The 15,879-nt window shown below is 34.8% G+C and overlaps 2 protein-coding genes across 3 annotated transcripts in view; both read left to right on the plus strand.

Annotated features, from left to right (window-relative positions):
- Positions 1-15,879, plus strand: part of jvl (javelin-like) — a 122,235-nt gene that overhangs the window by 607 nt on the left and 105,749 nt on the right. The window lies entirely within an intron of this gene.
- Positions 290-15,800, plus strand: LOC117155900 (uncharacterized). Its single transcript, XM_076621186.1, has 6 exons — positions 290-784; positions 1,769-1,895; positions 2,943-3,095; positions 3,844-4,021; positions 4,349-4,486; positions 15,544-15,800. Exons 1-6 carry the CDS (start codon positions 641-643, stop codon positions 15,701-15,703), a joined length of 900 nt encoding a protein of 299 aa, XP_076477301.1. The 5' UTR covers positions 290-640; the 3' UTR covers positions 15,704-15,800.

Genomic DNA, 15,879 nt, shown 5'->3' on the forward strand with positions numbered 1-15,879 from the left:
TGTCATTTTTCGTGGTAATCGCACGGTGACACAATGTGTCCGGTAACCACTGCTTCCTGCATCGCCATGTCCTCCCAATCGAGTATGTATGTACTCCAAATTGTTAATTTCTTTCGATAACCTGTAAGCATTTGTGTTTCATTTTTCATACATAATATTCAGTACTGAAAAATTCATTTACCGTAAACGTTTTGGAAATGAATGCGTTTGATACAATTCGATTATACTCTGTTCCCGATATAGATAATAGTGATAGTTATTTCTTGGCAATGTCGTATAGGCTCGTTTGATACAAACTGTCATAATCACGTGAAATTTAGGCGAAACAGTGCATAATAAGATATCACCCGTGTATAATATACGTAACTCGATGTACCACGACTTCTTTTTTTTTTTTGTTAGTTTTGTTTGAAAGTACATACATCAAATAGTGTCTTGTAACGTAGCAATTCACCGATTGCTATTTAAATGTTGAAGTTGTAATAAGAGCGAAGGAAAACAACGAAGGTGATGTCAACGAAAAAGTGACGGTCGATAAAAACCGACGGGTAATGTCAAATCGCACGATGTGAAAATTGACAAGTAACAAGGTCTACGCCTAGTTTCCGTGTACCTCTTTGTGGATTTTTTGACTTTCACTATGAGTGATGGGCCTTCATCGGAAAACGTGGCGGAAAATAACGCCTCCATGGCGAACAACGGGGGGGAATTACACTCGCAGGGTTCCATTGACAAACGTGTTAAAGATATGAGTCTGTCTATCGTGAGTAACATAACCAAGAAGGTGAGTGAGACCTTAAACTTGGACGCTTGACACTCGGAAAATTCTGTTTACTTTTAATAAATTTGATATTCTTATAAATGAATAATTCTCCTGTTTGCGAATGTAATTTCATCTTGTTTGCATTAGTCGTAATCTTTTATGAATTTGTTATAATATCGTTTGTAGTTCGGTTACTTAAGTATAAAGCGGTGCTATTATTTATCTTTAAGAAAATTCCCAGTTTATATATGTTTTACTTTTGTATTATTTTATTTTATTATAGATGTACGATATCTTTAAATTATTTTATTAATTATACATATATGTATGTGATTTTCTTAATTTGCTGCTTTATATTTGTTATATTGCATTGTGAGTGTTTTTAAAAAGAAATGTAATGTAATTGGTGTGTAATAATTTATTTACAAATTTGAATGCCGTTTAGATTAACTAGCAAAGAAAGTATTATTTATTGAAGTTATTAGTCTTATTTATTTTTATCATTAAATAATTCAAGTAGTATCTAACGCCACATCGAAAAATGTATTTAATAATTTTATTTCAATATTAACGTTATTACTTGGTTAGATTTATGAAATCTCTATAAAGTGATTTTTATATTTATTAATATTTAACTAAAAATGCGTAAAGTACCATTTTATTTAAAAATCGAAAAAGGAAATATGCAAGATTCTATTAGAAAGAAAAATATCCATATAAGTTATATTAATATACGAAGCAGCAAATGTAGAAATATCATCCGTATCCAAATGTTAAATCAGTAATCACTAATATTCGCATAACAAAAAAATTGCGAACGAACTGTTCTGTAGCATGCACTTGTTAATTTGGTTTAATTTAATTTCTCGTTCCGGCCTTTATAAGTTTCGGGTAAAGAAAATGTTTTTGAGCATTTATATTTATTTAACAATTTGAATGTCTCACGTGTCGCGATATTTCGTCTTGCTTTTCAACGAAACCTCGTTTAGCGATCATAACGAACAGATCAGATTGAAGCTACCGAATGCCGCTTCCTACCTGAAACGTTTGATGAGATTGAAGAATGGAGGAAAACTCGAATCCGAGAGGGAAATGATCGATGGCGCTTCTGAAGTATCTGAAATCACGGAAAGTATGTTAACTCACGTGATGCTAGAAGTCTCGAGTGGTAAATTATTATTATACTTGGTCGTTAACCTAAGCATATTCCATAAAAGAATTTATCTTCCATGGACGACAAAGCTTTCGTTTCTCTTCTTCGTAAAGCATTTAATCTTTAGTTTAAACTAACAATCAAATAGAAAATTTCATTATCGTTCAGTTATGATAAGTTAAATGTTGTCTTCTTGCAGGCGGCTTGTTTTTATATTTCTTAAAATATAAAACTTATATTTTCTTTTCTAGACTTCAATATCCTTTGCATAGAACCTATGTTTACATAAGTAGGTAGAAAGTTTTAGTTAAACTCTTTCTTCTTATGCGTGTGAAGACAACGAAGATTTTGTGGCAAATGTCCTCAACTAGTTTCTTTATTTTTATTTTTACATCATTTAAACGCCATATTAAAATTGCATAGGATCTTATCTTGGATATCTATCTTCAGGCAAATTGAAACGTTTTCAGATTATCGTTAGGAGTTGCTTTATTTGTTATCGTTATAGATATGTCAGGAACTTTCCCCCATAAGAAATATTGTATTCGTCATACAAATAGGTACTGCATTACAGTATCAAAAATACATTAAAGGCGATACTGTCACAATTTTTTCAATTTTTACCATAGAATAATTCATTCGGAATAACTCGCGTTAATTTATAGGGAACAGCCAGCGTACATTTTTAATAAACACGATTTAACAATATCAAAATAATACGTGTATAGTAACAAACTAATACTATTGAAATTAATCACTAAATAGTGTACGTTAATAAAGCAACGACTATTATTCAATTTCTCTTTCTCCACATCCCATAGTCATTCAATTTATTAATGATAATTGTGTGTTCCAAATATAAGCATGTACTTTCACGATCTTTGCTGCTCAGTGTCATTTCAATATTGAAAATTTCTATCTGGCAGTTCATTTATTTGAAAATCTACCGATATAAAATCAAATATTGATAGTTGTCGTGTTTTATATCTGTCTGTATAAAACCGTTGACGAGCTGCAATTTGTTAGTGTCGATCAATGAACAGGATATACCGGCAGACAGGGATTCGGTCGACTGGCCGGAGAATCATGTGGTCGAAACAAGGTGGTACGAAACTCCCAGTGACCCTTCGAATCCTGAAGGACCTTCCACTTCCACCGTGCACACGGACGACAATACAAGTATTTTCAATCGTTGATTACGATGGTAGAGTAGGGTTTGACCCTCTCATGCGGGCTTATTGATTCTCCTATAGTGATTTTTGTGTTTAATGATTCATACATTAGCTCCCTTATGCCTTTTATTTCTTTATTTATTCTTTTGTTATTCCACTTTTATTAGATTTCTGCGAAAATATATTGTAGATGTTTTCTATATTCGAGAAGAAAGTAACCATAATGAATTTATTGAAAGATTGTCGATGTATTGATTTATTTTTAATGAAACGTTTTCGCAAGAATTCATCGTCAAATTACATTGTTTGATATTTATTCTGTATATCGTATAACACGTAGATACTATAGAATTTATTGGATAAATTTCGGTTGCATTCATAAAATCACAAAATATACTGAATGGGCTGTACCACAAATGCGACTATATAAAATATATAAAATCATAACACACATTTTTACATACAGTGCACGTAAATACAATTTTAATTGCGTTTCGCGTTTATTCAACAAATTCATTTTTTAAGTAAAACAGAAATTAACACGGCATATACATATATGTTTTCTTTTTTCAATATTCGTTTGTCTCATAATTTTTTTACGTTTCTTAAATGAATTTCTACCGGTAAGAACGTTTCTCCCATGTTTCCTTCTTTTCTCATTCTCTTTCCATCACGGCTTATGCGTCTCGGAAATCGAGTACGATATAAAGTTCATCGATTCGTGCGTCATGAAATCTAGTCGGGCTTCCTTGCAGGCGAATACCCGGCGACCGCTACAGTAGCACAAACTCAACCTGTTCAAACGATTTCAAATTCTGTGACCACCACCGAAGCGATGACTACAAATGGAATTTTTGTGAGTGTACTGAACCGCGACGCTGCCGCGGCGAGGAACATTATGCAGTTTAGGGAAGCCTTGTCTTCGCAGATCGGGTAAATTCGATAATTATTAATCAACGATAAAGCTGCGACCAAACTTTAATATCCTATATGTTTTTCACAAAACCATTCGAAAAAGAATAGTGTTTCTATTAACAATAATTAGTTAGAGAAATGTTCCCTCCCACAGACTGAGTTCAATTCTCGAACAGTTCAATTTGACTACAAAGGGTTTTGAACAGTGTATTTATGTTTCGTTTTTTATTTCAAAGAAAAGTAGTTCACGTTTTCGAATATTCTCCGAATTGCCATAAAGTTTGAGATGCCAGTGAACCGTGTAAACATCGCATTCAGAAGGACTACAATATTTGTATTCTTTAGATCGCAAGCGGAAAGGCTTAGAGACCAAGAGACTCGAAGCGTTCCGTTGGTCTATATTCAAAGTGAAGATCGTCACGAGCTTTATCTGCAGAGCACCGTAAACGGTGAAAGTGGATTTAGTGGATCGAGTACGATCGGGTAAGCGTTTTGTGAACACGAAAATTACAGTGTGATTTAAATGATAGTCCGAGTTCGATCGATTATTTAATCCGCGTCGTGAGGTTCCGAACGCGAGCTTCCTTCGTTTCTTGAACCATATGCCATTAGCATTTCTGTCCTCGACACAAAATAATACCAACGTTTAATCGTTTTTCATTATAAACAGATATTATAATCTACGAACAATAAAGACACAGTTCGTGTAATTAAATTAGCCGGAAACATGTTATCTTATCAGTGTCTTAATTGTTTTAGCCAGAAATTGTAATAAGAATTACATATAATTATACAGTTGCAAACATTTTTATCCAGAATGCTAATTTATACACTATCATTTCTCCTTGTTATCTGTTGCAAGCAATTTGCAAAATGCTAGATTTGTTCTTTTATAGATTTCACATTTGTATCTGTACTATTGAATAATGGTTTATTGTATACAAGCAATTGTATGTTTAAGAGGATAATAATTACAAAGACGAAGCTATTTTGGAGGCAGTTAGTAGGATCAGAAATTGTTATTTTTATCTACTTTTCTCTTAAAATTTCTGAGAAATTTTATTTTCCTTTGAAATATAATTACAGGTAAATTTTGTCGAAGTTAACGTTCCAACATCTCGGTACTCTGAAACTGCACGCGAAACGCATTAATTAGTCGCGGGTGCCGTTTCGAGGTTGTGTTGTAACTCGGTGACTCGTGTCGCGTTGCTTAACGTCGAATGGCCTCACGAATTTCCGATGCGCTCGAGACTACTTACTTGATAGCGTGAGAGCGCGTTATAATCGAATCGTGGTGTGTTGAAAATTAAGTGAATTATTTAGCTATTACTTCATTATATCCATATATGTGTGTATGTGTGCGCATGTAGCATTATTTATTGACTATAGATATACAAGGTGGTTGGTAACTGGTGATACAAGCGGCAAGGGGGTGATTCTACGCGAAAAAAGAAGTCGAAAATGTAGAATAAAAATTTTTCGTTTGATGCTTTGTTTTCGAGAAAATCGACTTTGAATTTTCGCTCGGTACGCGTGCGGTACGTTATAACGGATCTCACTGTAGATCGTTGTCTCGATGGAAAAATTAAAAAAAAAATAAAAAAAAATTGTTATTCTATATTTTCGACTTCTTTTTTCGCGTAGAATCACCCCTTTTCCGCTTGTACCACTAGTTACCAACCACCCTGTATATGTCGATACAACAAATTCCATGTGTTTGAATGTTGGTGTATAATATACGCAGCTAATATGTAGCTAAGAAGCATAATGGTGTAGGTCAGTTCACTGCCTAGTTTCCATAAAATAGCGTTCTACGTTTATTATCACAAAACGTTGATTATATTTCTTCAAGTCATAAAGATGTATGGTAGCAGAGAATAATTTAATTGATCATAAAACCAACGATAAATTTTGAAGTTAAAATACGTAACTGTATTCAGGTTCTCAAATTCTTGACTCGCGTTATTATGATTCTCAATCTACCATGAGTTCTATATAGCGACTGGTTCGATACTGAGGCAACAAGCAATGAATAGGGTGACTCCGAAATCGTGGTGCATACGTGCAACACGTGAAAACGAATCGAGTATTTTTCATATAAATGTATTTTTATTTAATTCCACATAAACATACAATAACATTTCAAGCCCCGAATCACTTTATCTAGCTATAATTAATTATCGCTGATCATCAACAGCACATCTGGTCTGCGAAACGCGCGCGTCCCTTTAAAATTGATCCGAGCTCGTTACTCGATCTAATATTTGCGGTGAAACACGTTGCACGCGCAGTATTTTCTTGTTTTGCTTTGGTTTTCGCGTGCGCATGTTTCGTAGCGCACTCGCAAGCCGCAGGGCACGCCGAAGCGCAAGGATATCGAGTGTATAACTGCGCGGAGTGGCATGACTATCGAGTGGAAGATTGTGGCGCATCGTGCGGCTCTCCTCGGTAAACCTATTCGCGTGCTAACCGCGCTAAAAAATTGGTAACGGTATCGTTATTGTGGTCGGTTTGCATTCGTTGAATGTTGCCGATACTCTCGGTAGAACGCCGCATCGTCGGAAACGGTTTCAACCGGTAGATCGTCTTTACTCTTATTAACCGAGCCGAACGACACAGACGAGTGAACTTTAAGAGGCGATTGTTGGTCTGTGACGCGAATTTTTTTCCTTCGAAATTGGTTAGCGGTGTATTTGGGATTAGAAAATAAAAGTTCGTAGAAAGAAATTGTGCAAATGAAAGTTGATGTGTAGTGAAAATTATTTCCTTAATTTTTCACTGATTTTTGAACGCTGGAACAGTCAATCGCTGGCGTGTACCTATAGTGGCTCACGAAAGTATTCGAACATCTATAGAAGGCTTTTGCGAATATATTACGTGTTTTATACGAAACATTTTGAAATTCGATTAGCGCTGTAACGAGACTCGATAATCATGATTGTATCGGTACAGTTGGAGAAAAATCTAAGAATGTACATAGAAACTACGAGATATTTAGTGCAAGTATCGCATAGATCGCAAAAAATGCTGCTTAAACACTATTGTATTAATAGACTGTAATATTCAGTAGAAGCATTTTTAACATTTAATATATTCTTATGATATCTATTCTTGCTGTATCCTAATTTTTTATCGAACATATGTTCACAGTAAATATTCTGTAATTTCTATATTTAATTTCCAATTGATTTCAAGTGTTGCCAATATTTTCGTCACAGTACTACTGAAATTTCAAGATGTTTTATACAACACACAATAGGAACACAATATTCCACAAACTTCTACATGCATTTTCAGTAATAAATAAAGACTGCCACTTTGTGCTTGATTCTGGTCGTTTATCTTTATTGCTTCATTGTATTTTAACGACGTTGATATACGTGATACATTCCTTCTTTTAAGTAATAATTCAGGCTAGAAATAATTTATATCTATATGCATTGAATCAACAAAAGAATAAGCTTATATTTTGTGTTCTTAAAAGACCCATTATCCTACATTTTCTGGTATTTTCTCGATTTTCTTCAAATAACAATGCACGGTTCCGTAAACCAGATTAACCCTATTCGAGGTGCAATTCATTGTTAGTTCCAGTTATGCTTTCGTAGGTCCGATTAACATAATGTCATCAAATTCTGCGAACTACTCGGATCATTCTAACGGTGGCACACTTGCTATTCTCTTAAATTTTTAGGTCTGTCGTTCTAAAAAAAAAAAAGGGGGGGGAGAAAAAAGGAACAGTTTACAATGCGTATGCTATTTACTCTGCTTTCGATCTCTATATTTCTTATCTAATCTTCACATAATTTAAAAGTAGAGCAGTTAAACGTGTAGCGTTTTGCACAAGTTCTAGCGCGTATTGCAGTAAGAATATGTATTTTTTCAATAACTGAAGACTAATATAATTTGTACGTATTTCTTTAACCGAGCCACTATCGGATCGGTTTAAGCGGAAAAGATAATAAGGGAACAGAATTAATTTTTTTTGCAAAAGTTATTTCTAATTTTGAATATAGAGAAAAAATACATAGATTAAACTGTATTGTGGTAGAATGTCAATTATAATATACAGAAAAGACTGTGTTAGAGGATCAGCAGTTTATTCAAGATATTTAGCATACTATCAGGTATTAATCATAAATACCGGTTAAGTACTAATTGTACATGTTACATGTCCATTTCGCGTTTAATTAAAACTGTACATTTCTAGTTATTTTGATCAGTCAGTACAATCTATAAGGGACAAATTGTCCAGACGTTTCTAGTTGAGGATAGAATAAAAGTAGGAGAAGTCAAAAGCACGTCTGGCGTATGAAAGGCAATGGAAAGGAAATCTGAGATCCTTGCACGAAGTGAAATGATTTGTCGAGGTGATTTCACGAAGGAAACATTGCATCTATTCTACCATCGTTACGCCGCGGCATGGAGCCGAGCCAATCGATTTTCATGTAGCGTACCATTTCTCCTTTGGTTTCCTGATTTACAATTTGACTGATCGAATCAACCGTGTAACGCGTAATGAAAATATGAAATTACAATTAATCTACTTCCGAATGCAATAAGGAAGGAATTACAGGATCATTAGAAACTTGACATCCTGGATAGAGCATCGTTCGTTTCATACATTCGCTATTATTCGCTATGCGACAAAATCTCAACTATGTATCGTGTTTTATTTCTTCTATATCTGCTTCTTATATCGCAACACCTGTATGACATTCATATTTTTACAACCAACCACGTCAGTTATATATATGTATAATTGTCTATCTTGCAATTTCAAATTAAATAAATTAAACTAAAATTAAATTACTATCAAAGTATCGAATAATAAGTATCGCGGATAAGTTTTTAAATACTTTCATGAGCATTTTCACACGTACGTGTATGCACGTGAAGTAACGAAATACAACATAAAATGAATGGTACAAAATCTTCTCCTGTACTTAATGACAATCTCTATTTAATAACGAACTTTGTCCATTGTTATTGTACGAATCGATACCCGTTTCTGTTTCCATACAATGCATCTTTTATTCGAATCGTACAGATCATTGGGTCGAATTCTTTCTTCTCACCGGTCGAAGGAGCAATTAACGGAGAGAATGATTCACGATGTATGCACGTGAACTCGTTTCCTCGTGTTTTCGATTTTGCAACACGCGAATCGATCGGCAGTATGGACGAATTCAGTTTCTATCGAAACGTATTGGCTTTATTATATTCAGACAGTGAAGTGTAACTGAACGAGTTTTGCTCGTAACGCGAGGTGCCGGACTTTCACGAGTATGCGTTTTGCTCACTGGATCGTACGGAGATCCTATTTGATTACAGGCTGCGTTCGACCGAGCCGTGGTTACGTCTGATCGTGACTCATTCGTTTCGTACGCTTGTGTACACCAAGTACATTTGTATCTATCGGTCACCTCATTTGAGAAAGTCGTGTGGGGTAATGCACATTGAAATATTAATTTCATCTGTTATTTATAGAGTTCTTTGCCTCTGGCCACGGAGAAGAACGTGTATTGTGCGTTTCGTGAAACATTGTATGTGCACGAATGAGGGAAAAAATAAGAAAAATAGAAAAGTAAGCGAAGAATATCAGCTTTGCTTTATTTTGTGTTATCTAGGATTCTACGATTTAATTTGTCAACACGTTGAATGCGCAAGTCGAGCAAAGCTTATCGAAAGTGAGGCTGAATAAATCGAAGAAAATTAAATATGTAATAGGAACAGCTGTCGAAATCGTATGACGTATAATTGATTTTATAATGTACACGTGCGAAGATAAAGTAATCAGACAGATAACGTAGTGAGGCTAAACCGACCATTAAAATTAGGTCTATGCTACAATTACTAGTCGCGCGTAAGTCTGTAATTTTCGTGTTATCGTTGCTAAGAGGATTATTGATAATACTATCGTACAAAGTATTATGTAAAATTGGTTATACAACGGGTAAATGATATTTCTCTCTCGAAGAAAGTCGAGAACTCAGTATAAATTGTATATTTTGCAAAAAAATCATTCGAACTCCTCAAACTGTTCCACCGCAGATCTACGAACATTCTGATATAAAATAACATAATATTATGATATACAATAATTCTTACAAAATATTACGCGTTATTTATTTCGGTTATCCCCGCAGTTTTGGTGTCAAATAACTCCGAATAACAAAGTATCAAAGCTATCACGCTTCGCCAGTGATAGACGTATCTGTATATGAAAAATGTCGTATAAGGGCAACAAATGACAAAACGCTGACATTCTCCGGGCACCAGTCTCCCGATAAAGAACCTCACTTTCTCCGCGTAGGTACTGATTATGCAAGCAGAAATTCGAGCAACGGAGAAATTTCTCTCGTTTAAAACTGCGTGCTTGCGGTTACATGAGCCGAGTTCGCTTCTCCTTCCGACCACCTACTTCTCGTTACAGATTCTTCGACTCTAATGAAGGGGTAAATCGTGCTTTGCCGTTGGAATAACTTTGGCGATTTGTCAGGGAGGCAGGTGCATCCTGGCACGGAATATGGATTCGTTGGTCGGTCGATTGTGTGGTACGGTTATAGAGAACCAGGGTAGCTATATAGTCGTGTACGGGCGACTGTGGCGTGCCGATAAGCTTTGCAAAATTTTCGATTACGGAAGAACGAACGGCTAACCGCTGTCTCGTGATCCTGGCTCGCGTATTTTAGTTAAGAATTTCGCCGACTGCAACCAATGCGGAACTCGCGACCAGGGGTTCTGCGCCGAATCGTGATGGCAAGTATCTGGATGGAACTGTGGTTATAGCGAGATGATGAATTGGCAAGATACGCTGATGGTCTAGGAAGTCATTAAGCAGCAGGTTAACGCGTTCATTGGCGATCTGGTTTTCATTAATGTCTGTGTTATTAGGTTGTAACACGTGAAAATGTAACCGATGTTGGAAACAGTTGATCGATGATTACCAGATTTTACATGATTTAGAAAATAGTGTTATTTCAATGTTCTGTTCCGTACTATCCGCCTGCTTTTAAAATCTTCGTGGCTGTTCGTTGTAGTTGTTTAATGTTGGTTTAGGCGAGCGGAAGATATGGGTGACTTTAATGAAATTTAGAATAATTATTCCGTGTGAATTTAAACTGTATCACGATGCGTGTGTGCAGTGAAAATATGTGGAGAAATGCTTTGGTTTTTGTGAAAGGTTCTATTCGCGAAAGAATCATTTAATGGGTTTTTCAAAAATTTAAATAGATTTATAAAACAAAAAGTAGGACATTTGAAAAAGTTAAAAAGGGCCGGTAATTGTAAGGTGATTTGTGAAAAGTTTTTATTGTTTCTTTTTATATCTAAAGAAAACAATAGCAGCAGCATCAGATTGCCAGGAAATGGGAAACATATATCAAGAAAACAAGCTTAATCGATTAATAGTTACGTTTTTATACTTCTGTGTGCCAACGTTATAAATCACAGAAAATTAATTCAATTACAATATGGAGTTCTATTAAATTCACCATATTTGTAGCACCGACTCAGATTCAAGACGTATACAGTGAACGTGTTACAAGACTGTGTTACTATCAACGAAGTTGAAGTTTATCAACGTGAAATGTTTGTCATTTAGTGTTATTGAATTAATTATTGGCCATAAACCCTTGAGGCGATGAATCTGACTTTTTAAGATGAGATCGCTAAAGATTAACAGATGTAGTTAGACGAATTGGTATACGAAATTAACATTCTCGAGTTGCGTGATTCGTTGCTTCGCTACTAGAATTTTCTCGTCGCATTATCACGTACGGTGTGTCTTACAAACTTTAATCGCGTGTTTCGTAGTACGCCATGAAGCGTACACGTGTGTTTGATTTATGATCAATCGTTAACTGAGAATAAAGGAGCATTTTATTCCTAATTATGTCAAGTTTACGTAAGCTTCGAGAAATGGCTAATTATCAGCGCATCGATGTTGCATTTACTGCAGAAAATTTTAGTCTATATTTATAGCTTGTATGTATAGATTAAAATTCTTGTTTATTGTAGACTTATAATTATATTTATGATCCGGTATAAATAAGCGTATTGTATTGCATAGAAGTATTTATTATTCAATTTATCGGATAATTAAAAAATTTATTCTTCATCAAGTGGATATTCTTCAGTCGATTAAGGGAGTGATGCAGTAATTTAATGCTACTATAATTTATACGTTGCAAATTGATAGGGGCTATATGTTACCACGATGAGTTATGTTCATTTTTTTTTTTAGAAATCAAGGTATATTATGTTAGCGTTGTCTATGGGAGACACTGCTGTGTAATTTTATATTACGGATGTATATGTAATAGATGTGAGGATCGTACGCTAATAACGAAGTGTAGCGTGCAATTCTTTTATTCATTCATTGATTAAATACATCTCATATTTTATACGAAGACGCGTATAAATATATGTTAATATATTTTCCAATCTCGGGAGAGGTCATCAGCAAAACGGTTGATTCACCCTTTCATCATTTATTTAGGATATTTTTATCTGTTTCATGATAAACGAGTAATTCGTACAAATATTTCGACATTTAGAAATATCTAAGAACGGCTTACAAATGGAATAAAACTTATTCGCAATTCTATGATTAGTTTCCGAGACGAAAGTAACATTCTACTTTAGAATTCTAAATATGTAGCCATACGGTCATCGTGGAAACGAGGAGGTTAATCTCATGCATTCTCGGAAGTTCTAGGTACGATTAGCTAGAAATTCCAGCATTCTTTTGCAGCGGAGATTTTTGAAATTCAAAAGTTACATTTCGAAAAGAGAAAAACTCTAAATGTCTGTGAATTTTTATTTATACGGTAACTTTCTTGGCTTCTTCCATTTCATAGCGGTAAAAATAAAAGTAAATGAGAATTCGCATACGACATAGCGGCATCAGCAGAATACGAAGGTTTAACAATTTATACCTTCGATACCAATCAAATACATAATTCGTTATTCCAATATATTACCTTGTTTTTTAATCACTGCGTTACATACTACGTACATATTTCAATTAGGTCAATAGAACGTTGCTAAGTAAGCAAGTACGCGGTCATTGAAAAATTCGATTCTAGGTTACTAAGAACAGAAATTTCCTTTAATTAATTTACATCGTTGAATTCTATCAAATTCACGTCGTACTTACGAAAAAGGAATATCCAGAATCTTTTTGGTTCCTATTATTCTGTTCATCTAAATTTCATAATTCTATGAAATCGTAGAAATTCGAGTATTTCACACCGTGAGTCGCGAGTTGATTGCAGATGTGTCGCGTTAAATGTTAAAATACGAGGGTAGTTTACACGTTCGTCAGGAATTCGATTCTCATCGGATAACATGAGAATTACTATGCTACTTTTCTCTTATATCGAAGTATATCGAACTATATCAATTTAGTACCGCTTCTTAATCAACCCTCGAAAGCAATTACACTTCGTACGATCTTTTAGCGAGTTGCAAAAAATTATCTTCCTCGAAAATATGACTCTCGATTCATAAAACTTTGAGAATGCGGTCTGCCTCGAGTCGATACATAATTGTACGAATCGTATAAGGTGTGAACGCTATTCTTAGTCACGTTCACGTTCACTTTTTTGACACGTCTTTTTTTCGGGCTTATTAAACAGCTTCTATTCCGATTTTCTTAATATGTACGTGCTATAAGGTGGTGTAGGTGAGCACACGATACGTCGATGATTAGGTGGGTGGGCGTGCGTGCATGCGCATCGAGGGGGTTTTTAGTGAGAACCCACGTTGTTCGTTCGTTTCGTAGTTCGTAGGCGTTCATCCGACTCTGTTTTCCGTGGTGTGCGAAGATGTTCGTATGTGACGGGCGTCACGCACGGTTTTACTTATCGCTTTGGAAAGTAAAAGTGCTCGTCCTACGGGTCTTCCACGTATCCGCACGCAACGCACCGCGTCGTAAAGTCCAGACAAAACCACGACGAACGTCTTTCCTTCCGGCCAGTCTGTTCAATCGTCGTCCACGAACGCTAATCTCGCTTATGGAAATGCCCACGCTATCGTATTACGCGATGACGAACGTTTCTCGCTGTGGAATATCGTCGTCGTAATTAATTCGTTGGTAAATCCCACGTTTCAGGCGCTTTGCGTTGGAAGATCCTTTTCTTAGCTTTCAGAGATTTCCTATTTGGTTTATAGATGCTGGCCACAGATGCTGCAGAGTTAAGTAGGATAAAACCAGCGTTTCTGAGTAATTTAACGGAATTACTGATTTAAGAAGCCTGCAAGACGTGGCGTGTATAGAAACCATTAAAATATAACAGTCTAATGCTTCTTATGAAAATATATTTTTACGAGAAATAGCTTATAATAAAGTTTAGAATAAAATGGGTTTATACAAAGTTTATGATGAAAACGAATAGAAAATGTTTAAATTTGCGTAGTTTTCAAAATCGGTAATTTCAATGAGAAATGTAATTTTGTATCTTCTTGCCGAGATACTTTGTGAATAATTTTATTTGACAAAGTTCTATAATACACGAAAGCTGAGAAATTTTTAAAGAATGACAGAGCTGCAAGGATGGACAATTTAATTACGCTGGAACATGTAATTTTGAAAGTTAAAAGTAGGAATAATAAATATTAAATTATTTCTAATAATTAAATAAATATCGGTTATTGATTTTTCTTTATTTTTGAATTTATCGATTTCTCAATCAAAGCGTAAAACAGTAATGAAATAATGTGAGCGCAAATTTTCTAATATTTATGGCAATATGAGCGACAAATAAACCGTAAAACATGCTTTATTGTTAGATATGCATGTACGATAAAACCGATACAGGAAGAGATACATAGACACCTATGCGTAACCTCCCTATATCCTCCATTGCAGTCATGCGAAATTTATTGTACGATTTATAAGGTTAACTATAAATTTCGCGTATGCGATAGCTTCGGGACATTTCTGCTTTCCGTTCCATTGAAATTCTTGGAGGATACAGCTTCATGTTTCTCCCATTATTCATTAAACGGGACATTTCTCAGCTGAGAAATTCAAATTGGCGAACATTCAAGTTTTCAACGTGTATTCGTAATTAATCATTCTATACATTGAACAGTTCATATCGATCTCCTCATAAAATGAAATACGATTATAATATCTGTTTATCTATTGGTTCGTGACACAGGTCAAACTTGTACACTATGCTATAAAAATTGGAGTTGTAGTTAAAATTGCAAAAGTTAAGCAAGAAGGCAAACGAGTAAAAATAAACATCAGTGAAAATTTTTTCAGTAAACGAACCGGATTTGTCCTGAAAATTTTTTCAGTAAACGAACTGGATTTATATTATAGAATTTCTTAACGAGTTAAATATGTACTTCTATGTTCTTCTATATTTTTTTATATTTTTATTAAAAGGAATTCTAAGGGATTTTTATTAAAAGGAATTAAAATCTTTGGAAAATTTTTGAAATCTATCGTCTGAATAGAGTTTCTTCTTTCTTTTTTTATACTCGACGAGCAATAGTAATAATACATTTTTATCGAATCTTAGGAGTGAAATTAGTAGCATGTCGGGAAACGATCATCTGGAAGTACGTAATCAAAGAATAGGACAGGACGTAACGCCGCAGTTTTTCAGCGGCATGTTAAGTGTAGACAGGGTAATACGCAAGCCAATTTGCCGCAACGATGATGAACCAACTATATACTGATTTTTGCTGTTGAAACCGTAATTCTCAATATGATAGACTTAATAAAGAAACGATCTTCTTTTTTTTTTAGTAAACGTGTTTTTATTGGTGCTGGTTATCGAAATAACATATTTTCTATTATTCCTTATATAATTGCAGGCAATATTTCAGCAAACGAACGTAAATATTTGAACGAT

Source organism: Bombus vancouverensis, chromosome 8 (assembly GCF_051014615.1).
Source record: "Bombus vancouverensis nearcticus chromosome 8, iyBomVanc1_principal, whole genome shotgun sequence".
NCBI classification, from domain to species: domain Eukaryota; kingdom Metazoa; phylum Arthropoda; class Insecta; order Hymenoptera; family Apidae; genus Bombus; species Bombus vancouverensis.